General features: G+C 44.4%; 3 protein-coding genes across 3 annotated transcripts in view; 2 read left to right on the plus strand and 1 right to left on the minus strand.

The window, feature by feature from the left end:
- exoc6b (exocyst complex component 6B) overlaps positions 1–16,964 on the minus strand; it is a 20,490-nt gene extending 3,526 nt beyond the window's left edge. The window contains exons 1-20 of the mRNA XM_077741724.1: positions 16,724–16,964; positions 15,176–15,341; positions 15,067–15,114; positions 14,919–15,009; positions 14,803–14,848; positions 14,030–14,234; positions 13,052–13,201; positions 12,367–12,435; positions 11,318–11,401; positions 11,132–11,178; positions 10,940–11,060; positions 10,804–10,875; positions 10,627–10,724; positions 9,925–10,030; positions 9,740–9,849; positions 7,912–8,023; positions 7,687–7,821; positions 7,442–7,630; positions 4,658–4,799; positions 3,015–3,088 (exon numbers count right to left, since the gene is read on the minus strand). Of these exons, the coding sequence (XP_077597850.1) occupies positions 3,015–3,088; positions 4,658–4,799; positions 7,442–7,630; positions 7,687–7,821; positions 7,912–8,023; positions 9,740–9,849; positions 9,925–10,030; positions 10,627–10,724; positions 10,804–10,875; positions 10,940–11,060; positions 11,132–11,178; positions 11,318–11,401; positions 12,367–12,435; positions 13,052–13,201; positions 14,030–14,234; positions 14,803–14,848; positions 14,919–15,009; positions 15,067–15,114; positions 15,176–15,341; positions 16,724–16,812 (2,154 nt within the window). The 5' untranslated portion in view covers positions 16,813–16,964. The remainder of the gene's footprint in view (positions 1–3,014; positions 3,089–4,657; positions 4,800–7,441; positions 7,631–7,686; positions 7,822–7,911; positions 8,024–9,739; positions 9,850–9,924; positions 10,031–10,626; positions 10,725–10,803; positions 10,876–10,939; positions 11,061–11,131; positions 11,179–11,317; positions 11,402–12,366; positions 12,436–13,051; positions 13,202–14,029; positions 14,235–14,802; positions 14,849–14,918; positions 15,010–15,066; positions 15,115–15,175; positions 15,342–16,723) is intronic.
- Positions 1–21,185, plus strand: part of tkfc (triokinase/FMN cyclase) — a 51,434-nt gene extending 30,249 nt beyond the window's left edge. Inside the window, exons 3-20 of the mRNA XM_077741726.1 lie at positions 6,996–7,098; positions 14,734–14,851; positions 17,159–17,240; positions 17,797–17,986; positions 18,045–18,149; positions 18,225–18,412; positions 18,486–18,564; positions 18,631–18,815; positions 19,285–19,369; positions 19,440–19,529; positions 19,598–19,714; positions 19,780–19,899; positions 19,974–20,111; positions 20,181–20,287; positions 20,369–20,475; positions 20,622–20,655; positions 20,718–20,810; positions 20,887–21,185. Of these exons, the coding sequence (XP_077597852.1) occupies positions 17,235–17,240; positions 17,797–17,986; positions 18,045–18,149; positions 18,225–18,412; positions 18,486–18,564; positions 18,631–18,815; positions 19,285–19,369; positions 19,440–19,529; positions 19,598–19,714; positions 19,780–19,899; positions 19,974–20,111; positions 20,181–20,287; positions 20,369–20,475; positions 20,622–20,655; positions 20,718–20,810; positions 20,887–21,048 (1,806 nt within the window). The 5' untranslated portion in view covers positions 6,996–7,098; positions 14,734–14,851; positions 17,159–17,234 and the 3' untranslated portion in view covers positions 21,049–21,185. The remainder of the gene's footprint in view (positions 1–6,995; positions 7,099–14,733; positions 14,852–17,158; positions 17,241–17,796; positions 17,987–18,044; positions 18,150–18,224; positions 18,413–18,485; positions 18,565–18,630; positions 18,816–19,284; positions 19,370–19,439; positions 19,530–19,597; positions 19,715–19,779; positions 19,900–19,973; positions 20,112–20,180; positions 20,288–20,368; positions 20,476–20,621; positions 20,656–20,717; positions 20,811–20,886) is intronic.
- A 100-nt stretch (positions 21,186–21,285) lies between these two features.
- LOC144213323 (E3 ubiquitin-protein ligase TRIM21) lies at positions 21,286–25,184 on the plus strand. Its single transcript, XM_077741727.1, has 14 exons — positions 21,286–21,447; positions 22,023–22,164; positions 22,223–22,472; positions 22,535–22,746; positions 22,817–22,921; positions 22,995–23,090; positions 23,178–23,411; positions 23,892–24,039; positions 24,105–24,152; positions 24,258–24,284; positions 24,351–24,415; positions 24,480–24,590; positions 24,653–24,771; positions 24,846–25,184. Exons 2-14 carry the CDS (start codon positions 22,024–22,026, stop codon positions 25,093–25,095), a joined length of 1,806 nt encoding a protein of 601 aa, XP_077597853.1. The 5' UTR covers positions 21,286–21,447; position 22,023; the 3' UTR covers positions 25,096–25,184.
- Positions 25,185–25,213: the final 29 nt, after the last annotated feature.

Raw genomic sequence — 25,213 nt, forward strand, 5'->3', positions numbered from 1 at the left:
AAGCCTCACCCACGTAAAATAGCCTTAAAAATGGTTGGTTTTTTAACATTTCTCGAGTATAAGCCGCCCCTCGATTCATAATTTTCACCTCCATATTCATGCAGGTGACCTTAAATTGACCTATGACCTTTTACATGAAAACTCATAAGTAAATCGAATTGATTGACAGTGAATGTACGTATTTTCTCGCATATAAGTCGCCCCACATATAAGCCATACCCTTAAAATTACCTGTAAATGGTTTAATTTTTCAATTTCTCTCGTATAAGCCGCTTTTTGATTCATAATTTTCAACTCCATATTCATTAAATAGGGAGTACATATGTATTACTTTGAAGGGCAAATATTCTCTTTATTTTGAAATGTCCCTATCAGCCATATTGTTTTGCCTTATGGCATGTCAAGTCTAATTTGTGCGCATATAAGCCGTACCCTCAATTCATTCATCATTTTTTTGGTGACAAATATGGCGTATTAGCGCGAAAATATGGTACTGGGGGTATGTCAGGGCTTTGGTGTGTCCCAAAAAATTGCGGTACTTTATGATTGTCAACGCGGTCACGTTGTTGGCGTGGCATTTACACGCTCATCCTCCCTTTCGGCCTTTTTCACCCGAACTATTGAAGCCCCTCCACCCACCCCATGCGAGCGCTCACACGCTTGAAGGGAAGTGTCGGCCTCCCGAGGAGAGCGAGGGGGAGCGAGGTCGAAAGACCACCCTGTACGTATCACTTTCACCTGACTGGACGCTTTCACCCGCCATCAGCATCTCGCCGCATACAGAACCGAGTCGGGGTCGGTTTTTGTTGTCGTTTTCGCATTCGGATCCGAAAGTGAAAACGGCGGAGGATTTGCATGTGCTTTTCCCTTTGAAATTGATGGGATCAATTCTGGTTGTGACATTACAATCAGAATTGATCTCATCAATTCTGGTTGTGAAGTCATAACGAGAATTGTGACAACATAAGTTTTATTTTTTTGTCTAGGTTATGTACCATAATTGATGGGATTAATTTGAATTGATCCTGGTTGTAACATCACAACCAGAATTCTGGTTGTGACATGACAACCAGAATTGATGGACCCCAAAAAATGTGTTATCTAAGACAAAATAACAGTTTTAATTTTCTGACATCACAACCAGAATTGATACCATCAATTCTGGTTGTAATGTCACAACCAGAATTGATACCATCAATTCTGGTTGTGATGTCACAACCAGAATTGATACCATAAATTCTGGTTGTGATGTCACAACTAGAAATGATCCCATTACTTCTGGTTGTGACATCACAACCAGAAATTATCCCATCAATTCTGGTTGTGATGTCACAACTAGAAATTATCCCATTACTTCTGGTTGTGACACAACCAGAATTGATCCCATCAATTCTGATTGTGACATCACAACCAGAATTGTGTTACCTAAGACAAAATAACTTAATTTTTTTTAGGTTATGTAGTCTATTGTAATGACTTATACGGCTTTTTAATGCAATTTCACTGCCGTTTTTTTAACGATGACCAAATCCAGAAGACACACTAATCAGTCCAATTGATCAACTACAAAACGCCGGACCACACAACGACCCAAGCCCGTCAACGTGATCGATCGGAGCATTAGCTTACGATAGTCCGTGTGAACGCGGTGCAAAGAATGCGCGTGTGAAAAAGAACGGCCGGACGCATGACGTACGCGAGGTATGAAAAGCTCCCTTTGATATGATAAGAATGGCGTTGGAAAAGAAAGCCCAGCGAGGAGACGGACGGAGGGACGAGATGAGGAAGAGGAGGATGAAGCCCAGGCACTGCATCATCCCGACAGGCGCAGAAAGAGAAGCGAGGCGGGGAGAAAAGCCGGATTGTGACAGGCGGGATAAAGGGCTATCCGTCTCTGTCCGTCACCTCATTCATCCTTCCCGCTCCGTCCTGCCGGCCCATCCGTCAAATGCTGTCAAACGCACACAGGCCTAACCTCACCCTCCGGAGTCCCCAAAAACCACCAACGGCGGTTCTCTTCGACCCGCCGTGCTTCCTGCCGGGTAATTCCCGTTGATAGACAGAACAGTCGGTCATCATACCGCTGTGTTCCTTCACTTTAGCTCGATTAGCTTGTGTAGCTTCTTTTGGACTAAAATCTTTAGGTCAAATTGTGAAATTACCCTATGTTTTTCGTACATTAGTCGCCCACACCCTTAAGTGCCTTAAAATCGTTAAATTGTAGATTAGTTTGTCACCATACCGTTGTGTCCCTTCACTTTAGCTCGATTAGTTTATGTAGCTTGTTTTGGATTTAAAATCCACTCAAGAAAAGGTCAAATTGTAAAATTACCCTATGTTTTCGTATATTAGTCGCCCACAGGTATAAGCCACACCCTTAAAATGGTTAAATTGTACAATTTCTCGCATATAAGCCTCCTCCTGATTCACAATTTTTAACTCTATATTCATGGTTTTAATAGGGAGTACTAATGTGTTACTTTTAAAGGAAAATCAAATTAAAAATGTAAGTCAGGTGAGCAGTACAACCAGGAACCTTTTCGTCTTGTGGTTTGGTGAATTTCAAGTCTAATTTATGCGCATATAAGCCTTACCCTTAATCCAGTCATCTTTTTTTAGCGACAAATACGATATATATACATAAAAATACCATTGGTCCTAATTATCCTTCTTTCCTCAACTGCTTTGACTCCACCCACTCCAAAAACTTTCCAATGATGACGTCACAACCAGAATGTAGATTTTTACAGTACGCTAACATTAGCTATTCTGTCACAATGGTGGGAGTGTTATGTTATTATCCTATTGTCATTTTATAGCACATTTAAGCACCCAATTTTCTTTCTATTACATATTTGTGGCATATTGAAAATAAATTAGGTTACGTAGGGGGCTGAAGGACGTTTGCCCAAGGAGGATGGGCAGAAGGATGAAAGAAGGAGTTGGGGGGGTTGGTTGGGGGGGGGATAGTTGAGGAACGAAGGAGAAGACCTACGACGTAGACAAAGACCTACTTGTCTCAAGTCACTGAAGGCCAGAAGCAACGTGTCACCCTGGAAGCCTGCGACCGGGCCGGCTCTGGCAAAACCTGTGGGAAAAACACAAACGGTCCACCCCCGGAGCGAGGGAAGAGAGGGGGGGAGGAGAGGGGGAGAGGGGGAGGGAAAAAAAACCAAGAATAAAAGACCTGGTTAGATTCGCTATGCATCAGGACAGATTGGCAGACAAATGACGGGCTAGGGAAGGGGCGGAGTTTGCGGGAGGGGGGGTAGGGGTGGTACTTCGAGTCATGTCAGAGAGGGGAGTGTGTATCTAAGTGTGTGTATATCTATGTGTGTGTTGTATTTCATTGTGGCGGCCATGTTTTGGCGTCACTTGGTAAATAAGGTTATAGGGGTAAAAATGATTGGTCTCGGGTTAAGGAGTGGACGCCCATGGTTGTTAATGGGAACGGGAATTCAGAACTCATTAGCGTCCAATCTGGGGAGGGACTATTTGTTAAGTTGTACTTTAAATTGTATTTATTTGGAGATAACTGTACATTAGGTAACCATGGTTTCCAGGCTTTTTCCTCTTCGCCCCAAAATGGCGGTCGAATTACACGGCTGCCATCTCCGGTGACCCCGTGACATGGAAAAAAAAAACGGTCTGGCTGCCAAACGTGGAGCCCGCCGACTCAACTTATTCCCCGTCACTTAGTCTGTCACTTCCTTCCTGCGGCGGGCGGCCATTTTAAAGTGCGTTTGAAGGCCAAAGTTCACCTCTAATCCATCCTTTTCAACGTCCATTCCCTCGTTCCTCCCGCGTGTTTCTCTCTTTTGTTTGCTGTACTTGTCTTTTTTTTTTTCGTCTCACACTTCATTCATTTAATCCTATTTTCTCTCAGCCCCTTTCATGGCGTTACCCCCTTTTGTCCCCTTTTTAATCCATTTTAAATTGTGTCTTTGGGGGGAAAAGTTCCGATTTTAGGCCCAGCAGGGGAGTGGATGTGTTGCTTCGTATCGCCCTCTATGGGTGGAAATGTAGATGACATGTGCAACAAGTGAGATGAAAGAAATAAAAATCGCAGATTGAGAAAAAACAGAGTTTTTCGCACTAGCTTTGTTAGGAGGCTAACGTAAATACGATAGCATAAGAAAACTACCGTATTTTCACGACTATAAGGCGCACGCTCATTGAATGACATTTTTCCATATAAAAGGCGCACTGTATTATAAGGCGCACTATCTATTTTGGAGAAAATTGAAGACTTTTAAGTGCGCCTTATAGTCGTGAAAATACAGTAATTGCTATTGACTTCCAGGTATGAAGCACTCACTACTTTACAGTCACCTCTAGAGCCAGCCATTGTTGATGTTTTGGATTTTTTTGGTATAAAATCTTGCATTGGGGGAGGAGCTATATGATGGAAGATGTTGTAAACTAAGATGCCATCTGCATATTTAACAGTATTGTTTCAGTTCAGGCATTTGTGTTTTTTTAATATCCGACAGTGGTGCTTTTTACGTTTTTGGTTTTCTTTTTTTTCCATATATATAAGGCGCACTGGATTATAAGGCGCACTGTTATTTTGGAGAAAATGTAAGACTTTTAAGTGCGCCTTATAGTCGTGAAAATACGGTACTGGCAAAATCTTGCTATATTTTAAGGCGCTTACCTTCACACTCGTCGACATCGGCGTTGAGTTGATGTAGCGCCCCCATGGAGACTTGTTTGACCTCAGGGTCGAGTAGCAGCTGCAGCAACGACGTAGAGACGTGTTTGCACGCCGACATACACGCCGTCTGCGCCACTTTGCCCTGAAGAAGAGCATTGGGTAGATTCTTAAAAAAAGAAATGGAGGCGCGAAACCCTATCTTGCGGCCCGCCGATCCGCGACAGCTTCACTTGGCGTGGAAATTCAATTACGGAACACACACACCGGACGTCCGTACACACACGGAACCTCGGGGTCAGTCATAATAGGGTGAGATTGAGCGTGAAACGAGCTAATTGTCGTGACATGGTTCGGACTAACATGCGAAAATCAGTGGCGGGTCGTGCATTGACTACCTGGGGATGTAATCTACTCATAAAAACGGTTATCTTGACTAAATTTTTAGAACCTAGTGATACGAGATGGTAGTAAAACGAGCCCTGAGATTGTTTCAAATTAAAACTTGATTCGTTTTGTGGTTTTACGTCAGGAGAAACACAAACGGGATACAAGCGTGCATCGGAACAGTGGAAGGGTTATTAGCAAAGGGGTCATAAAAATACTTACCGGTAAGATAGCATGTTCTATAGGCGCTCCCTAAATGGCGAGAAACATAAACCACAAATAGGCTACTCATAAAACTGTTTGCTAGTTTGAGTTTTAGCTGTTTTTTGGAAATGGAGTACTTCAGGGGGCGAGTGTTTGGACTATGGACTTGGTAAAAAAATATTAATATTGACGCCATTTAACATTCTTTCTAACCCAAAAATATCTTATTGGTAAACAAATCAAATGTAAAGTGAAAGTTGGACCAGGTGATTTTAAAATTTAAGATTTTGTGTCATATTTAATTGATAATATTTATAGTTAGGTAGATTTTAATCATGTTTTTCAGGAAGTTTATTACCCTCTATGGGAAATAAACTAACTCACCATAGAATTGAGCACTTTTGTGAACTGAAATACAAATTATTTTTTCAAATGCCTGCTATCTTAATACTAATTTAGAATTATAGATGTTTTCAGGAAGTTTATTACCCTCTAAATTATGTTTTATTACCCTATATGGGAAATAAACTAACACAAACCAAATAATGTTGCACTTTTTTGAACTGAAATATAAATTACATTCTTCAAATGCCTTTCTTAATAATAATATATAATTATAGATGTTTTTAAATAAGTTTAGTGCCCTCTAAGGGGATATAAACTAACACAAACCACAGAATTTTACACTTTAGTGAACTGAAATACAAATTACATTGTTCAAATACCTTCTATCATAATACTCATTTAGAATTATCAATCTTTTTCATGAACTTTATTACCCTCTATGCCTAAGACCCCAATACATAATCATACATGCTCTTGCATAAAAACTATTAGTTAAATAAAACTACCCTCTCCCAAAAAACTCAGTAAATAATGACAAACATAATAATAGTTTTCATGTCTCTCATCTAACTTAACAGTTAACTTTAGCCAATTTTACCATCTGTAATATTCTTAAGGGATTTGATGTGGCTAAAATGACTGTTTTAAATCAAAGCCTTGAAATTATAGAGTAAGAACATTCATGTGTTCTTGAACTTTGCCAGAACTAAAACCCATCATAACAATGTAAACAAAACACTGGAAATAAAAGATCACTCAGGTTTTTGCTAGTGTTTTACCACACATAACCATCTCCTCATGCTCACGCGGTAAAACACTAGCAGGATATGACTTTTAAGCAACTCTACTTCTCTCATTTCAGAGGGTCATGCCACTCAGATTTACTGATCCACAGTATCCGATCTGCTTAGGCAGCCCCTACTCAGTGTGTATGTGACAGGGTCACGTCCGGGGGTTTGTGGGGGTGTAAAGTAAAGCTCCTTAGAAGTGCTGAAACACACTTAGCTCCAATGGTCGCCGTGCGCGTGTAATTTTAACTCGGCTAGCTCGAAAGCTACGGCGGGCGACGTGACTCACGGGCGAGCCTACGACCCGTTCATGGAGTCAATAACCTGAGCTGTACTAACGCACTAACGAGCTTAGGCAAAACCAAGCAAATCGCCTAGCAAGCATTTAGATAAGCAAATTTTTGTTGTATTATGTACCCATGAATGCTACATTGTTATTATTTAAGTATAATGAGATTTAAATTGAAATTTTACTGTATTTTCTCGCATATAAGCCGCCTTTGTGTATACGCCGTATCCTTAAAATTGCTTTAAAATTGTTGAATTATACGATTTCTCGTGTATAAGTCGCCCCTTGATTCATAATTTTCACCTTTATGTTCATGGTTTTTTAATAGGGAGTACTTTGAAGGGAAAATCTAATTCAAAAAGGAAGTCATGTGAGCGGTACAACCCGGAAGTCATCCCAAGGGAAGATGGTGGCACCCTGAGCAGGAACAAGTGAGTTTTTTCCATGTTTTATGTAAGATACAGTTTATTTTTTAATTGTAATTTCATTCATAAACATCTAAATTAATTTTGATACAAGTTTTATCTGTTTATCTTTTCTATGTTTTGAATGAAATTACCGTATCGGCCGTATTGTCTTGCGTTATAGACTTTTTTGCAGTTTTGTGCATGTAAAATGTAATTTATGCGCATATAAGCCGAACTATTGATTCAGTCATCATTTTTTTGTTACAAATGCGGCTTATATGTGAGAAAAATAGTTAATTAAAAAAATATCCCTTTGGAAAATCATAATTTAGACCTTTAGGTCCTTGCCAACTTGGGTTGTACTCACAGGCAAATTGGTGAAGACACTGAAGGTGCTTTTTAGGAAGGCCATCAAGTCCAGCAAGTAGTCACTAGGCGTTGGCACCGTTCCACTGGGAAGGCTCGCCATCCAATCATAATCTGCCAGTTGCAGGAACTGATCGATTTTGGCGTTGAGCCCAGTGTAGATCTCCGCCTCTGCTGCATGGCGGGCATCCTAGCCAGAGAAGACGGGTTTTTTTACGGCCCAAGTCGGCGAGGGAGGGTACTCACCTTAAACGTAGAGGTCCCGTACAGCTTGGTGGCGTTGGCTGTATCCGGTGGTACGTTAGTGATGTTGGAGATAAACTCTTCCAGAAAATGGCAGCTTTGCTCCAAGTGAGTAGTGTTGATGATCACTTGAACCAACTGGGCACAAGATTTTTTTTGCTAGACCTTGAAGTACTTGAAGGATTTACCAGAAGGATTCAAAAGTTCAAATAATTACACGCAGTATACCTCAGCCAGCCCAACATTCTTCTTCTTAATAGCATAGTGCAGGCAATGGCTGAGTGTTCGGGTCAGAAGCAGATTGGTGGATTTGCGGATCATGTCGTCAACCTCCGTAGAGCTAAGAAAGCAAAAATGATTTGACTGCTTTTTGGCTGTGTTTAAACATCCAAAGAATTGATGATTCTAAAGGGGAAGGCTTTCCAATTTTAGCCTAGATTGAATAAGCAGCACCGTGTATATAGGTGCACTAGAATCTCACGTTTCTTATTCCGAGCCACTTCTCTGACACGCTCTTGAGTTTATTTGCTTTGAATGTCCGGCTGAAGAAAAACAGCTTTTTGGAAGTCTGAGTAGAGCCAAAAAACTTGCATCGGATCCCAATCAAAGCGAGACTTATTAGGCACGGGTAGAAAGAAGAAGAAGAAGAAGAACCATACGGACAACAGAGGCGTTTTGTTCTAACCAGTTCAATTCCAGAGGCCTGCGGCGAATAGACGCATTCCGACTAATTCGTTCGATTGTCTTTGCCTGGAACTGAAAAAACTTCTGCTCGCTCTGCACTTTTGCAGGAATTTTTTTCACCACCCCCCCTCACTTTGAATTGTTGGAATGTATTTAGGATTCTTTTGGAAACACTGCGAATTTGGTGTGTGTGTGTGTGGCGAGTGTCAAAAAGTCAACGTCCGCGAGTGAACTCCGCCAGCGCGTAAATATAGCCGTACCGCAGAATTTTGATCGGATTTCATTGCCTTTTTTTGCGCTGCCGTCCGTCGGCCGCAACAGATGTGTGAGGGGAACGTGGGGTGGGAGCTTGTTGCTGTCAGGGGGGTGTTTGGTGGGGGGTTCAAGCACCACGGCTATCCAGAGGCCAGAGGGCACGTAAGCAGCTACTTAAACGCTTGGTGTGCCTTCCTAAATGCCAGGGCTGGTCTGGAGTGGATTACGGGGCAGGGTGGGCTAGCCAATGTTGACAACGCAACGGTAGCTGCATCCCAACGAGCCAAAATGGACTCCAGCATGCTTGCGAGGTCGGGAAAGTAATTGGAGTGCTCACTGTCCACATGTAGTGGACTTTGTTTACTTTCTGTGGTGATGTATCCATTCTGGTTGTGATGTCATAACCAGAATTGATGATGAAAAGTAGGGCTAAGGTTTGGAAATGGGTTTTAGTTGGGATTGATTTAATTAGGGATAGCATATATGGATGAATATATTTATATTCATGATGATTAATATGTAAATACAGTATGTTTTCGCATATAACTTATTTGCTTAGAAAAATCATGATTTAATCGAGGGTATGGTTTTTATGCGCACAAATTAGACTTAAATTTGATGATTTTAAGGCTATTTTAAGGGTAAGGCTTATATGCGAGTGAATATGGTATACAAGATTGTAGCCTAGGCAAATTTCCATCTTTAATCCTATGTGTAGATTGAAGATAAACTATGACACATACTAGAAACACATACACACACAAGTATCACCGTTTTAGACAGTGTTATGATTGCAATTTTGTTCGTCCAATAGCCAGGCTTTAAGATGATTGGCTAAGAAGTTCACGTATGTTATTTGCCATTGAGTTGTAGGTATGTGTGGCCTAAACAGAGAAGGTACTTTGGCTGAATGATGCACTCTTTTTATCGAGAACTACACAGTCACCTCTAGAGCCAGCAGCTATTTCTGTTTTGACAAAAGACTTTTTAAAAGGAGGGACATTGTTTCTCGTATTGTTTGATGGGGAGAGAGTGTTTTTTGTGAGTCTGGGAGTCTCCACGGCGCAAGAAGAATTTAGATGAAGGCTCAAAAAGGGAGAAAGGGAGCAACGTATACCTGAGATGCAGGTCTTCAGAGTACTTGAGACAAGCGTAGATGAACTCTTTGAGCTGGCAGTAGACTTTTGGCACAAACTCAGAGAAGGGAAGCTTCTTGGGGAAGGGAAGCTACACAAAACAGCACATTTTCATGTCAATTGGAACCTTAGATTCAACTTTCCAAGCATCTCCAGCGCCCTCTACCTTCTCCAACTCGGGGTCTTGCAAGGGAAACTGGGACGTGTAGTATCTGAACTCATTCTCATCGGACACCGGGATGGGACTGAAGTTGTCCTGGTCCAACACCTGCCTGTGAAGGATAACGAGGGATTTTAGCAAACATAATTTTTGCTGAGACCCAAAGAAGTCGGCGACAATCATCCCACAAAGAGAAAGGGGGGGTTCGCTCTAATGCCTGAGGTTTTTTCCTCCCCCCCCCCCGGACCTCCCTCTTTCATCACCCCCTTTCTTGTTTGGCTCTCGAGACTTCGGACGTTCCAACGTTCCATGGAGAGGCCATGAACCGGAGAGTGCTCCCTTTCCAACAATGCAACACATTCCTGTGGCTTTCCCGTGTGTGTATGTGTATGCGTATGTGGTGTAGTGGTGGGGGGGTACGTGAGGCATTTCAGTATGTTTGTTTGTGCGCTGCCTCTTAAAAGTCCCACTGGTGTTACTACACAGATGGAGGAACAATGGCGTGCGGTGCCCTCACGCATATCTTGTAAGGGGGCACTACCCATCCTGAACAGTAGAGAATGTCCCGGATGTCGTTTTAAAACATTTCCTGCCTCTCTGGATGGTCATTAAACGGAGGCATTTCCTACAAAGTGCCGTGTGATGAGCGTGTGCCCTTTTGACCAATAAGGGGGGGTGAAGGTTAGGAACATGGTCAGATTTACAGACCTGAATGTTAGGTTCCATTTCTTGAGGAGGATCTCGCCATATTGCTCTCTCATCTCCAGGAGCATGTCGAAGAGCTGAGATACTGGGAAACCGTAGTCCTGTGGGTAAGGAACAAGTTAAGACTTGAATCGGGTTGCATAGGATCCCAGTTCGACTCCTAAAGACAATCAAGTGTACCTGTAGTGTGTCCGCAAAGAGGACAATGAGATTCTTGAGATCCAGCACCAGATCCGGATCGTCACAGTAGGACTGAAAACACAAAGGGTCAATTTCCATGTGGAAGTTCCTCGCCATGTTTTTCGAGAGATCCTACAGAGTGTGTCCTCAAAGCAGCCACGATTTTGGACAGCGCCAGATCCCAAAGCTCCTCCACGTAGGCTCTGTTGACCAAACCCTGCGTAGTGTGAAGTACATGGTCCTCCACCACGAAAAACCTGAAGTAATCGTCACATAGTGCAGGTTAGTTCTTTAGAAATTTGCCCTGAGCTTTATGAGGTAGGCTTACCCAACAATCTGGTTGAAGTATCGTCTGTAGCCTTCCAGTGTTTCGTGCTACAACAGGAAGAGGGAGAATCAATCAAGCGACTAATCCAATGACAGTTGGGTTTCAATTTAGTCTTTGGATCCATGTGAAGGGGTTTGAGGGTGTTGTTAGCAGTGTGTGGATGGAAAAAAAACAGTGAGTCAGTACCATGTTAGCGTGGGGCTGCAGTACAAGTCGTGCTTGTTTCCTCCGTTGTTTTCGGTAGTAGTTCTCAAACACATCACGCAAACCCTGCAACACATTACAGGTATATGTATCGGTGTTGGGGGGGGGGGGGGTCTGGTGAGACCTGGTTCATTAGTTAAAACAGTAAAGATGAGTCTCTGGGAAAGTTGAGATAAAGTACGCCTGTGGTTGAGATAGTGCATGTGACAAAAACCTGCCGGTTGACATCAAACTAAAAGCAGGCAACCGCCAAAGCCACGCTAGTATCTCTTCCGTCCACGACGCGGTGTCTTATCGCGGCGTCCCTGTCGGCCCCCCGAACGGGAGTCCTTTTTCTAGGGAGGGGCTACGCGGATATTACGAGCCAGTAGATAAAAAGGTCAAGTGGCAAGGGGATGAGGGAAAGTAGTGTGCCCCGTCAGGAGAAGGTGCTGAAAGATTTAACCTTCTTCACCTCGGAGGTCTGGGGTAGGGGGGGGATGTCGGGGGGAGAAAAACAACAAGGCATTATTATCCCTAAGTGCTGTCAGGCTACCGTCAGCTACTAGCGCGGCGCTAACTGGCTCCAGCTAAACTTTATTCGACCCCGATCCTCGCCGTTGTGTCACCCAGTTAACCTCCCACTCACCCCGTTCTTCCCTCGGCTCCCTCCCGCCATCGCTCACTTTCTCCTTCCTGTCAAAGTTCATGCACTTCCTGTCCCCCTGCCAGAGACACACAAACACAGACACACACAGAGACTCGCACACACATACGGTGAGCAGAAACAGTCGCCGTGGTGGGATACGCTGGCCCGGCTACAACCCCTTAAAACAGCCTCCAGGCGTAGAGTTTAATATCGCTAGCTTTTACCCACGTCGTAGCCACCTGGTTGGAACTGGGCCAGGTTCGTCTTGAATTCTAAAGAAGTGGTTGGGGGGTGAAATTTCGGCACGTGGCGCGCAATCCTTTTGCTTCTCTTCTGCTGCCAAGTGGTTTCAATCCAGTTGGTCTGCAGCTGATATGTAAACGTAGAAGAACCATGTACTTACCAGTACTGCGTAGATGTGCAGGCAACGGTATACCGGTGAGAAGTCTACCAAGTCCTGGGCGCCGCTCACCTGCACGGAAACAAAAGGTATTCCGGTAGCTTAGAAAAAAAAATGAAGGTTGGAAGAACCGGTCCAGAAACAAAACAAAACAAGTCCTGCAGAGGAAAGGAGGGGTACAAAGAGAACCAAGGAACATAGGAAGAAGAGACTCAAGGGGACAGCCGTGAATGACGGGAAGGGGAAGACGTGCCAGGGGTAGAGACGGCGGCGGCGTAAGGTTGGCATCGGTGCCGACGCGGCTGTAACCCCGGCGACCGCGGGGTCAAGTCTTTGTGGGAGCCGGGGTTTCGAGCAAGTTTTACAGGACGTAAATAAGCCAAAAGGGACAACAGGGACCTGCGAAGAGAATGGCAGCACCCGGGTGACAAGTTCAGCCGTATTGTGCTCGGCCTTCCTTAAACGCGAACACGTCGGCGGCATAAAAGGGCTCAAATCCCGCCAGGAGCGACTTGAGGAGTTCATTGTCCTGCCGTTTTTTGGCAATAGTGGCACAAGTTGGGAGTAAACATCCTCGTTAATTCCCACATTGCCATTAAATGCTGCACTATTTGTTTCTGCTTTTCACTTCAACACACGTTTTCAAATGTAAACAACCTGCTTCTTTTGTATGTGTTGCACTTCTTACTTGGTCAGGCTCTTCTTCGTCCCCCATGTCTAGAACTCCAAGGTCCAGTTCTAGCCCGCCGTTGCTCTTTGCGACCCCGCCGTGGGCCGGGACACCGGGGACCCCTGGGTGCGAGGACACGGAGCTGTCCAGGGAGCGCCGTAACTGCGCCTGAAAACCACAAACCAACCGTCACCAACATCAGCCGACCTTGTTTCGATGGAACCAATCGAAACAGTCGGAAACGGGAAAACTCCAGACACGGTACCCCTATGGTCACCGCTATATTTTCAACCCAGCGGGTACCCACTGCCACGCGTGCGTACATCTGTGTGTTCAGTAACTAAATCCAGGTAATCAATCTTCTTCCACTTCACAAACGCAACAATCTGTTTCCCATTAGCGTCCGCTAACGCTAGCTTCGGACTACCGTACACTCAAGTCAGAGCGACTCCCGTCTCTAAGTAAATATGTCAAGAGGCAAGACATGGAAAGATGAGGACATGGAAAAGACTGAAATGAAGACGTTTCCGAGATGGACTAGACTGGGACTGAACAAAACACGGGTACGTTTTGAGAGTCCAGCCGGCGGGGACACCGGAAAAGTTGGATTTCCGAGTGCTAATATGTGGATGGCGTATTTCGATAGCAAAGACGGTCTTATCCCGCTGGGTCGCGGTTACACCAATGGATTCGGAACAGTCCTCCAACATCGACTGTTGGCCAATTGCGGCCTCGGGTTGGAGAAGATGGAAGTGACTTGAGAATTGGAAACTAAGACTTGGACTCAGTGGGACATGTTCAGAAACGACTCATAGGTCTGTCGGCGACCGTTCCTCATCCCACCCTTTCCATTTCCCGGAATAAACAAGAGGCCTCACTTTTGAGCCTTCTTGGCCTTCTCGGAAAACTAACCGAAACAATGAACTTGGTGCCGAAACCCGGGATTTCGGCATCATTACAGATTGGAAACACACAGCAAACCTTGACCCCACATACCTGTCTGATAGCCGTCTCTCCGATTTTATCCGAGTGTTTTCGGATGCTTTCCAGGAAGTCCTTTAACTGGGTCATGGCCGTGTCACGGATCTGCGTTCGTAGTTTGGGCAGGTTTTCCGCCATGATGGCGCAGAACCGGTACTGACCCGCCCTGGGAAGGCATGTCTGCTCCAGCTGTTCTGAGGTACGCAGGGCCGGGTAGTACCTAACGCACATGTGCATTTCTCCACTTAGTCTCGGATGGAGGGAGGAGGGGGGAGGTTAGGGGGACTGTTAGCGCAATAACAGAACATACACACAAATTTGCGCATGTGTCAATTTTGGCTGACCTCTCTGTGCTCTGTGCTCTCAGAAGAGACAAAAAAGCACATAAACAAAGCATTCATTTATGAGCAAGAAGACTCCTCGTCAGGTCAGGGCCAGGCCATTTGGAAGCAATTCCCTGTGCTTTGGCGCCACCACTTGGGTGAGTGCTGAACTACAAGTTTTTTTCTAAAGAATTGCCATGCAGTTTAAACAACTGTACTTAATTAAAATGGGATTTTTAACGGCATTTACTACAGGGGTGGTTTTGTAACTTGGATCTTTTTCATATCTCGAATCACTTAAAAATATGTAACATGAAAATGTCATATGTAAAGGCATTTGTAAGTAGAGGTATGACTGTACATATAAACATGTTATAATTGTTTGCTGTGTTTCAGGTCATGTGGCGCCACCTGCTGCTCAGATATGTACTGACAGCTTTTGCATCTGATGCTATGTCATCATACCTTTTGGCTTCCATCTGCTCCTGAAGGCGTCTGTACATCTCCAAAACTGGTAAGTGAAAAACAGTTTGTATTAGGACCTGATGCTTTGGGGGTGTCGGAGTTATGTTGGTCTTTACCTGGTAGGCAGTGAGTGAGTTTGTCCATGGTGGTCGCAATGTTCCTCTGTTGAACTCGACATTGTCTCAGTTCCTCCATGGAGCTCATGAGCTGTGGAAGGACAAGTTGTGATATGGACATTGACTGTGATAAGGGGGAGGGGCTTACCTCTTTGCCTTCGCCCTGGATGGAACGGTTGGTTTCCGTCACTTGGCTCTGCAGAATGGGGAAAGGAACTTGAGGAAGATGTTTCACTTGGTCGTCCTCAACCACTAACCTTTAGCTTCTGAGCCTCGCCACGGACTTTCAACAACTCCGTGATGGAGTCGACGAATCCCTGGAAATGGTGGTTGCACATCTTCTCGATCTCACGGTCGTGGTTCCGAATCCGAAGGTCCAGTTTGGCCATGAATAGACCATGTTCCTGGCCATCGTATACCGACCTGGAAAATGAGAGTGGGGCGGAAAGTTGCCGTGATTTCCTGAAAGCGTTTTGGAGAAACAGGACGTAACACCCGAGCTGGTGTTCCCATTTTGAGCAACAAAGGATGTATTTCATACCTGTCAACTGGTACGTTCTCGCCGTAATTGGTACAACTGAAAGCCCATTTTTATATTGGTACGCTGTACACATGAAAATGGTACGCTAAACGGTGATTTTGAGAAAAAAAAATAAATTAAGGCACTTTCTAGCCATTTTTCACCATCCGCCATTGTTTCTTCCCGGAAACGCATGTCTGCCAAGTGATATATGTACCGGCGCCTCTGATTGGCTAAAAAACGCATGTCTGCCAAGTGATATATGTACCGGCGCCTCTGATTGGCTAAAAAAAAAAGATCATGATAAACATTTCGTTTTGTAACACTTTCACCATGTGATTTCCGTTTCCTGTTCCCTTGTTTATGTTTACTTTCATTTTCACTTGTTGTTCGTGATTTTTTACAAAAAAGTAAAGTGGTAAGATTTTCCATGTATTTATACATATATGTAAGGGCGAAAACAAAATTTGGTAAGATCACAAATGGTTCGAGGTTGACAGGTATGGTATTTCTTCCTGTTTTTTTGTGGTGTGAATCCCCCAACCCTGTTGTTGACAAGGAAGTGACTGACTTAGATGAGATGAAGTGCTTTTTTTAGATGTCTGGACGCCATTAAGATTGTTTTGATACTTAAAGCCGACTTCCAAACACGTTAGAGGAATGTTGCGGCTTGTCTCATCTTGCACCAAAACCTCCACTAGGTGTGGAATGGATAGAGTATAAAAAATATATTATATACATAGTTATTGACCTACCCAAGATGGCCACCGTAAAGAAAGCAATTCTTGTCAGTTATAACAATACATTAATCAAGGATCTGCTTTTGATTGTATGCTTGCCATAATGGCATTTCATTTAACCTAATCGTTTTGATAAGGGGGCGTGGCAGCCTGACCAATTTCGCCCAATCAAAATGATTTGGGCATCCTTCAGCGTCAATGGCACTGAGACATTAATGTAGATCATGGTTTGATTGCGCAATCTAATAAAAAAACAATCATCGGCCTGATTTACGTGTGTCACTTTAGCGAAATGGCAATTGCCTGCCACATAAGTCATTACCAACCCGAGTGTTGTGGGTTCGAATCTCTGTCAGTGTCAAACCCGCACGCAATCAGGATTAGCTAAATTAATCCCGATCGGTCTGAAAATAGCCTGGGATCTTATTTTAGTACACAATAATCAAGATCGCGCACCTAATTTTGGAGAAACTCCATCAGCTAATTCGTGTTTGCTAACCGTCCGATAATGGGCGCAGGAGCGCTCAAAGTTTTGGGCGACCTACCGAAGCGTCGGCCCTATACAGTTGGTTTCTGTGCTCTCGATCTCGCGGAGAATTCGCTCGTGCTCGGCAGCTGTCTCCACACTCGCCATAGTGCATATTGATCCGGAACAATTCCGAGATAAATTGAGCCGATCTGGCTTTTAGAAGACGGGCTGAAACCTCACATCAGTGCGTCATATCGTCTCGCCGGGGTTGCTTCGATTTAAAGTTCCGGCCATCCCGGGTGAGCGGAGTTAACTATATTTATCATTGGTGGAGAACCAGAAATTCAAATGCGGTGTGCAATGTGATATAAATCGAGCACACCCACACAAAAAAAGTATGTTTCTCTTTATGTTTGTGGTTGTGTTTGTGTAAGTTTCAAACAAAAAGCACATCAAAGCTGTTCCTCTTGTTAGAGTTAAACAATGCCTAGACTCTGCTTTTGTTTTGAAGGGAAGAGATCCGGCTGGGATTTTGTGACGTCACCAGCTGTCACAAGAAAAAAGGCATTCCAAATTGACTGCTTTTCATGGAGGTAAGGAGCTTATAAAGTGGGAGATCAACGTTTAGCAATGTTTATCTTGTAAATGCAAACTTTGCAGGTAGTTTGAGTTGTTTGCTAAGATTATTAATGCATGCAAAAATACTTTTTTTCCAGTTAGAGTTGGACCAAAGTCCGAGAGACATGGGCGTGTACTTTCGCAATATTGACTGATGGAGCAAAGATGGCTAACAGAAATAGTTTCTTTTGCCCATAAACTCTCCATAATAACTGCATTAATGTGCAGATGCCTTAAAGGCGGAAAAAAACCTGCAGATGTTGAAAATTTGTATTGTTACTGTGTTGGTAACTACAGTAATCCCTCAATTATCACGGATTCACTTATTACAAATTCACTACTTCATGATTTTTTTCTGCTATTATTTTTTGTATGAAAAGTGTATAAAAATGTGAAAATGAAACTGAAACTCCTAATTCGAAGCCACTATTGCTACTAGAACTCCGCAAATAGAGACAACCTGATTTTTCCATTATCGGGAAACTCAAACTACATTCAAATGTTCATGATAATTCATTTTTATTTGTCCAGCCCCAAAAGAAACTGATTAATTCCGTGGAAGACTGCGTTGATGAGGCTCTATGCGGCCTGGTCAGGTCCTCTGGCTGCCTATCTCTTCTGAAAGGTCACCGGGTCGTTCTGCGATCAGACTTGGACCAACTGAGAGGCAAAGTAGCACTAGTTTCAGGGGGTGGCTCGGGTCACGAGCCCGCCCATGGAGGTACGATCAATGACGAAGATCAGGTAAGCATGGCATCTTCTGAAAATATCGCTTACAGGTTATGTCGGCGCCGGGATGCTGTCAGCGGCCGTGGCTGGGGCCGTCTTTGCGTCCCCGCCTCCTGCTAGCATCCTAGCTGCCATTCTTTGCCTTCACAATGCAGGTAAGCATCTCATTTGTCTTTAACTATGAGTTTTGAAGATTATTCAATTATGAATAAGCCCCTCCCCCCAACCAGGAGCTTCTGGGGTCCTCCTTATTGTGAAGAACTACACCGGAGACCGCCTCAACTTTGGATTGGCTGCAGAGCAAGCACGCAACCGTGGCGTGGATGTCGATATGGTGGTGGTAGCTGACGATTGCGCTTTCACCTGCCCGAGTAAAGCCGGGAGGAGGGGCTTATGTGGCACGGTTTTAATCCACAAGGTAGGAAAATATAAATAACGATAAAATCTACCGTAACCAAAAATTGTGTGATGGAAGGGTACTCCTCCTTTAGTTGGCGGGGGCCTTAGCAGACCAAGCCTGCCCATTGGTGGAGATCGTCAACAGAGTGACGGCCATTTTACAGGGCATAGGTGAGGTTTTTTTTACCAACCCGTACCTGCATGTTGGCCATCGGGAAACCATTAAGTGCGTTTCAGGTACCCTGGGTGTCAGCCTGTCTCCTTGCAGTGTTCCTGGCTGTCGGCCATCTTTTCAGCTTTCTCCTGGAGACATGGAACTCGGTCTGGGTAAGCATGAAGACAAATATACAGGGAAACTCACGGATTCAGAATGTACTCCTTTTGCAGGAATACATGGAGAACCTGGGGTGAAAAGATCTAAGGTCAGTCACAGGAGGAAAAAATATGCTATAGTCGTACTTCTACTTACAAAATTAATTGGTTCCAGAACTTTGTTCGTAACTTGAATATTTCGTAAGTAGAGCAGTACTTTATATGTAAATTCCGTAATTCGGTCTGTGGACCTAAAAAAAATGGCATCTCAACCCTTTAAAAATGACCAGTGTCCCAATTTTGTATGAAATATGCAAGAAACAGACAAAAATGAAAGATTATGAATGTAAATAAATGAATAACAAGCATGGACAAACATGTTCTATTCCTGCTGTAGTACAGTACAGTAAGTTAGAAGCTAATGTTAGCACAGGAACACAAGTACAGATCTATAAACAACTTCAAATGATGAATTCAAATTAAATAACCGATACAAAATGTCATACCTAGAGGCATCTGTAAGTAGAGTACGACTGTATTACTATGTATGAACCAAATTCTCTTTTGTTTACAACTTAGGTAACTTCTGCAGATGAGGTGGTATCAACCATGATCGATCACATGACCAGCTCAGAGAGTCATTCGCGCTTAGACTTGAACAAAGGTAAACCGGTACCCTCCTCTGAACCACCTCACATTCGTGATTCGTCAACCGGCACCCTCTCTGACAACAGGCGACGAAGTGGTGGTATGCGTGAACAATCTGGGCGCTCTGTCACGTCTGGAGATGGCCGTGGTGACCCGGGCCGCCATCATCTGTCTGGGTGTTGATACGTTCCAGTAATAATGACCAAAACATCCCATATTACTCATCCCTTGTTCTTACCAATAGAAAATCAGGGGATAATGGTGGCCCGGGTGATGTCTGGGTCCTTCATGACATCACTAGAGATGGCTGGGATGTCACTGACCTTGATGAAGACCAATCCAAATATACTTCAACTCTTAGGTAAGACGTATTTTAAGGGAATTGTACCAATAACATAGAAATATTTACTTACTTACTTACCCCAGATGCCAAGACCGGCGCCCCCGCTTGGCCCAACCTCAATGGCGTGTATGCAAGTGGGCGCAACTACATCACGGAGCCCACCACGGTCCCTGTAAAGGTTCTTGAAGGCACTCCGGTTGAAGGTTGACATCCCAGACGTCATGTACAGAACACGGGAAAACTTTAGAAAAATAATTGGAGATCCATCTTGCCCTAGGACCATACAGTACTACGATGCGGATGGTTCTAGAGCGGGTTTGTTCCACGCTGATGGACTACAAGGAGGAGCTTAACGCATTGGACCGCGCTTGCGGGGATGGCGACTGCGGCAGCACCCATGCACAAGCCGCTAAGGGTGAACCTCCAATGTCCAGTTCGGAGAACCAGATCGACATTGGTATATTGATCAAAACATGTATGTTAGCCATTCAGGTTTGGCTCCAGAGTCACCAAGTCCCTAGTTGCCCTGGGCAACTGTTGTCTGCCCTCGCTGGATTGGTGCAGGAGAAGATGGGCGGTTCCTCAGGAGCAGTAAGTAATTCCACTTTCTCCAAAAAAAAACTTATTTTGACTTTCTTTTCTATTCCAAAACAATGACCTTCTATTTCTAAGTTGTACAGTTTGTTCCTCACGGCGGCAAGCCGTCACCTGACCGAAGGACCAAACCAACCCGCTGCCTGGGCCGGTGCGATGCATGCTGGGATGCAGGCTATGAGAAGGTGGGTCTCATTGAAAACATGGATTCGATAACTTTATTCATCCCACACACATATATTCAAGAATTTGTTTAGTTTGGTGTCCTGGTTTATTCTTACCAATAATGGTAACTCTAAATTTCTGACTCTAAACATTTTGTCACCAACAGATACGGCGGTGCAGATCTGGGAGATAGAACCATGGTGAGTTGCTTCCAATTTCTATTTATTTTTTTAGCCAATACTTCGTTTTGGACTCTCCACAGTTAGACGCTCTCTATCCCGCCATTGATGAGCTGACAAAACTGAACGCCACGCCCCCTGGTGGAGAGCTCGCCGTGCTGAAAGCCGCCACGCAGGTACTACGAAACCCCCTCAAACTTGGTTTGTTTGTTAGCATTCGTGCAACCCCACCGCCTCCATTTTCGTGTCCAGAGAGCCGTTTTGGGCGCCGAATCAACCCGCAACCTGACAGCCAAAGCTGGCCGAGCTAGCTACATCGCCAGCAAACGCCTCACCCTGCCTGACCCCGGGGCCAAGGCCGTGGCGGCCATTTTAAGCGCCATCTTGGAGGTTCTCGAAGAGAAACAGGGGTAGAAAACATCCCAAAGTTTGTCTGTTCCACAAAAAAATAAAGTGTCAATAGACACAATTACTTTCCACACAAACAACGTAAACACTTCATGGATGGTTTTCTGTTTTTAAGAAAATTTTGATGTTCCCAAGGTTTAAAAGAACATTTTTTGGAAAGGTTCCCCTGCAAAAGAAAGAGCAGTAGTAAATGTTTTTGGTCAAAATCAGACGGATGTTTCCTGGTTCTCTCTACTCAACCAGTCCGGCCACATTGAACCGGGAAGACGACACACGAGTGGGCGTGACGGTGAAGGAAAATCACCCCCGCCGCATACCCTGATATCTCATTTTGTTGTTGTCGGCGGCCGTCAAGAAGACCAAGTCGGATTGTGAGGACGCTAGAGACGACCCTGCAAATATAAGGTAAGTAAGCTCTTGTACATGTTATGGATTCTGGTGAAGATGCAAAGTAACGCTTGGATCACTTGTTGTTAGAAAATTCAAGCTAAGGGTGAGCCAACAGGAATTTCTCGTTTGGGTAACTAAGGGAAGAAATGTCATCCCCATATTGTTCCTTTTTATAAATGCTTAAAAATCTTTCTAACCACCACTTTCATGGAAATCTATGTTTAAAAGTGTTGTAGCAATAAAAAGCCCAAGATACGAATTCAATCTGGAACCTTAATGTGATTATGCTTTGAATTTGACAGCATTGTTTGTTTACTTTTAAGACCCAGACTTCTAGTCTTGTTTATCCCATTTTAGTTCCGCAGTCGAACTTTCACCAAATTATTTTGTAACAGATGTAAACAACCAAAACACAGATGTGATAACATCCAGTCTCACTTCATTCCTAATGTCCTTGCTTTGTTCTAATCAGATTGGAGGACACAATCTTAAACTGGGCTACTTTAACTGGGTTTTCAACGCAACTTTAGTTAAAAATAGGACATCCACGCTGCCATCTTTGACTTGTTTTTCATCTCTACTTCCCTCAGGATGTCCTTATATGGCAGTCTCCTATCCAGCGACCAGTTCCAGTGTTCCATTTGCTTGGATATCTTCACAAACCCTTCGTCCACTCCTTGCGGCCACAGTTTTTGCGTCTCTTGCATCAACCAATACTGGGATGGAGCCAAGGTGGGTCCTGGGATCCGTCACCCCGCCGCCAAATTCACCCTTTGTCCCTTTTTCGCAGATCTGTCAATGTCCTCTATGTAAAAAGACCTTCCAAAAGCGTCCAGACCTCCAGATCAACCGGACCCTTCGCGAGATCACCGAACAGTTCCGGTCCATGTCTGGGGGCGGAGCTGGCTTAGGAACCTCCCCCAGGGAGAAAAATCGAGTCAAAGGACGAGAATGTGCGATGCCCAATGCTTTATTGGATGAACTGACAAAGAAGCTGCCAAGACCTCATGGCGGCGTGGCGGTGGCTAACGAGGAACAAGGTGAGTTGGGAAGTTCGTTGTAGTGGGCGAGACTTTTTAAGACCTGGTTTGTGATGGTGTAGGTGGTAAACCCATCCCTGGGGCCTCCTTGGTCACAGGCTTCATTGCTTCTTCGGTCCCGGACCAAAGTCCGATCTTCGAAGTCAACGCCAACGCCGGCGCTCAGACTAACGCCGGTTTGAGCGAGTCGTCTGGCCGAAGAAGGTTCACCGTAAGCGGGGCGGCGAGCAGCCATAACCTCCCTCTCTGTGATGTACACCGAAGGGGGATCATGGTAGGCTTAACACTCTTAGATGGTTACTTTTGGATCCTGGAGAAACCCTTACATTGTTCTTTGGGAGCAGATTTATTGTCGGACGGATGGGGAGTGTATTTGTCCTAACTGTGAGGCCGAAGCACATTTTGATCACGACACGGTTTCGGTGGAAGCGGCGTGGGCAGAAAAGCAGGTTTGATTGATTTCAATAGGGATTCCTGTGAGTTCGATTCCCGTTTTTTTGCCATGTGTCTTTGTGTTTCCAGGTTCAGCTTAAAGAATCAGAGCAGCATACCCAGAACTCCATCCAAGAAAGACTCTTGAAGATTGAAGAAATACAAACGTCACGGTCCCAACTTGAGGTCTGTCCAACATGGAGGACTCCCACTCCCACATGGTTTGTCTTTTTTGAGAAGTTTTTAGGCAATGTTTTGTTTTTTGGGGCTCAGTTGGCGGCAAATCAGACCACAGCCGGTAGCGTCTGTGTGTTGTCGGCGTTGGCGGCGGCGATCGAGCGAGCACAAGCGGACCTTACCCACGTTGTGGAGGCCAACCGGGTGTTGGCGGTTAACCAGGCGGACGCCATGGTACAACAGCTAGAGCTGGAGGTACAAGAGCTACGGGTGCGGGAAAGCACCCTCGCGCAACTCTACACATCAGATGACCACATAGATGGTATCAAGGTGAGTCAGAATACTGTATTTTCTCACATATAAGCCGTACTCTGGGTTCAGTCATCATTCTTTTAGCCACAATTACGGCTTATATGCGGAAGAATACGGTCAAACTTAAGGATTTAGAACAAGGGTAGGGAACCTACGGCTCAAGAGCCATATGTGGCTCTTTCCATGGATTTATATGGCTCACCACTACCAACCTGTGAGGTAAAATATGGAAATTACTGAATGCGTTATCCCATTAATACTGATTGATTACCAAAAGAAACCAGAGACTGTTTGTGATTAAAAAGTGGTGAAATGCAAAATAATAATAATAATAATAAAAAATTTAGAATTAAAAAAATGCACATTTTCATATATTTGTACTTTTAAATTCTGAGAATGGCTCTTTAGAAATAACATTTGAAAATAACAGTTGTTAATGGCTCTCTTTCAAAAAGGTTCCCAACTCCTGATTTAGAATGTATTTTTGTTCCTCTCCAGAATTTTGCCACCATCTCCACTCCACCCCCCGGCCGCGATTGGTCGTCCGTCTCCCTCAACTGTGACCTGGGCATCGGCGCCATCTGTAGGTCACTAGCAAGTGAAGTAGAGAAATTCCAGGAACAACTAAGGGGCATCACAGAGATGGGTTCGTCCAACAGTATGCTATGTTATGCTCACTCAGACTTTGTGAATGATTTTTTCATATTTCAGGTTTCACACCCTCGTCACTGGAAACCAGTCTGGTGCGTGCACAGCCCAGTGAGTGTAACAGCAAAGTTATTATTTTCAGAGATAAAAATCGCATGTTATTATACAGATCAAAACATGGGTACCCCTTACCCAACTTTGTCTGTTTCTTTACAGGGATCAAGAAGGTACAAGAGTACGCAGGTATGTTATTCAAGCAGGTCTGGGAGACATACCCATTGCTTCACACTGTCTTTTTTCCGCCTGTAGTTGACATTACCCTGGACTGCAACACAGCCCATCCCAGATTACTCCTGTCCGATGATATGAAGAGCGTAAGGCATCCATGGCGTCCTTCCGAGCCAATTTTCCAATGTTTATCCCGTCTTTTGGTTACAGGTGCGTTGCGGTGACCGACACCAGCTCTTCCCCGACAACGCCGAAAGGTTCGACAGGGTTGTATGCGTCCTGGGGAGGGAGGCCATCTCTTCGGGAAGACATTACTGGGAGGTAATGGCGAGCGTCGGATAATCATCGGATGAGTTGCGCCGTTTCAAAGTATCTCATCTTAGGTCCATGTGGGCGGGAAGACAGACTGGGATCTGGGCGTGGCCAAACAATCCATCAATAGGAAGGGGAAGATTGAGGTGACGCCCAGTAATGGATACTGGTTTCTTAGTTTGAGAGACAAGTAAGTTGATGGGATCTTGTTTTGAACTATATGATTTGAAATGCTAACAGATTAGCATAATGTGTCGTACTCAGGAACAAATACGCCTGCCGGACCGAACCCTCCACTGATGTGCATCTCAGCCTCCGGCCCAACAAAATCGGAATATTTGTCGACTTTGAGGGAGGACAGGTTTCATTTTACAACGTGGAAGCTAAACTTCATATCTACACGTTTAACGATAACTTCACTGAGTGTATTTTGCCGTTTTTGAGTCCTTGCACCAACCGAGTCGGAAAAAACGACGGTCCACTTGTCATCACGCCAGTTAATTCTTCGGAATGAAGCGGCCTAAATTCGATAGTCTTGATTTGCGTTGATTCCGCTGCTTTCTTATTGAATCTCTTGAATCGATTAAAACTGTATCATATTTCCGACTGTTTCATGCTAGCATTCAGGCGCA

This window comes from Stigmatopora nigra, chromosome 20 (genome assembly GCF_051989575.1).
Source record: "Stigmatopora nigra isolate UIUO_SnigA chromosome 20, RoL_Snig_1.1, whole genome shotgun sequence".
NCBI lineage: Eukaryota > Metazoa > Chordata > Actinopteri > Syngnathiformes > Syngnathidae > Stigmatopora > Stigmatopora nigra.

What these genes read in the sequence shown, in the direction of transcription:
- LOC144213323 (XM_077741727.1), top strand. Translation starts at nt 22,024, where the DNA reads ATGTCCTTATATGGCAGTCTCCTATCCAGCGACCAGTTCCAGTGTTCC. An exon ending in CGTCACGGTCCCAACTTGAG is followed by an intron (nt 23,091 to 23,177) that starts GTCTGTCCAACA and finishes TTTGGGGCTCAG; the next exon opens with TTGGCGGCAAATCAGACCAC. An exon ending in GAAGGTACAAGAGTACGCAG is followed by an intron (nt 24,285 to 24,350) that starts GTATGTTATTCA and finishes TTCCGCCTGTAG; the next exon opens with TTGACATTACCCTGGACTGC.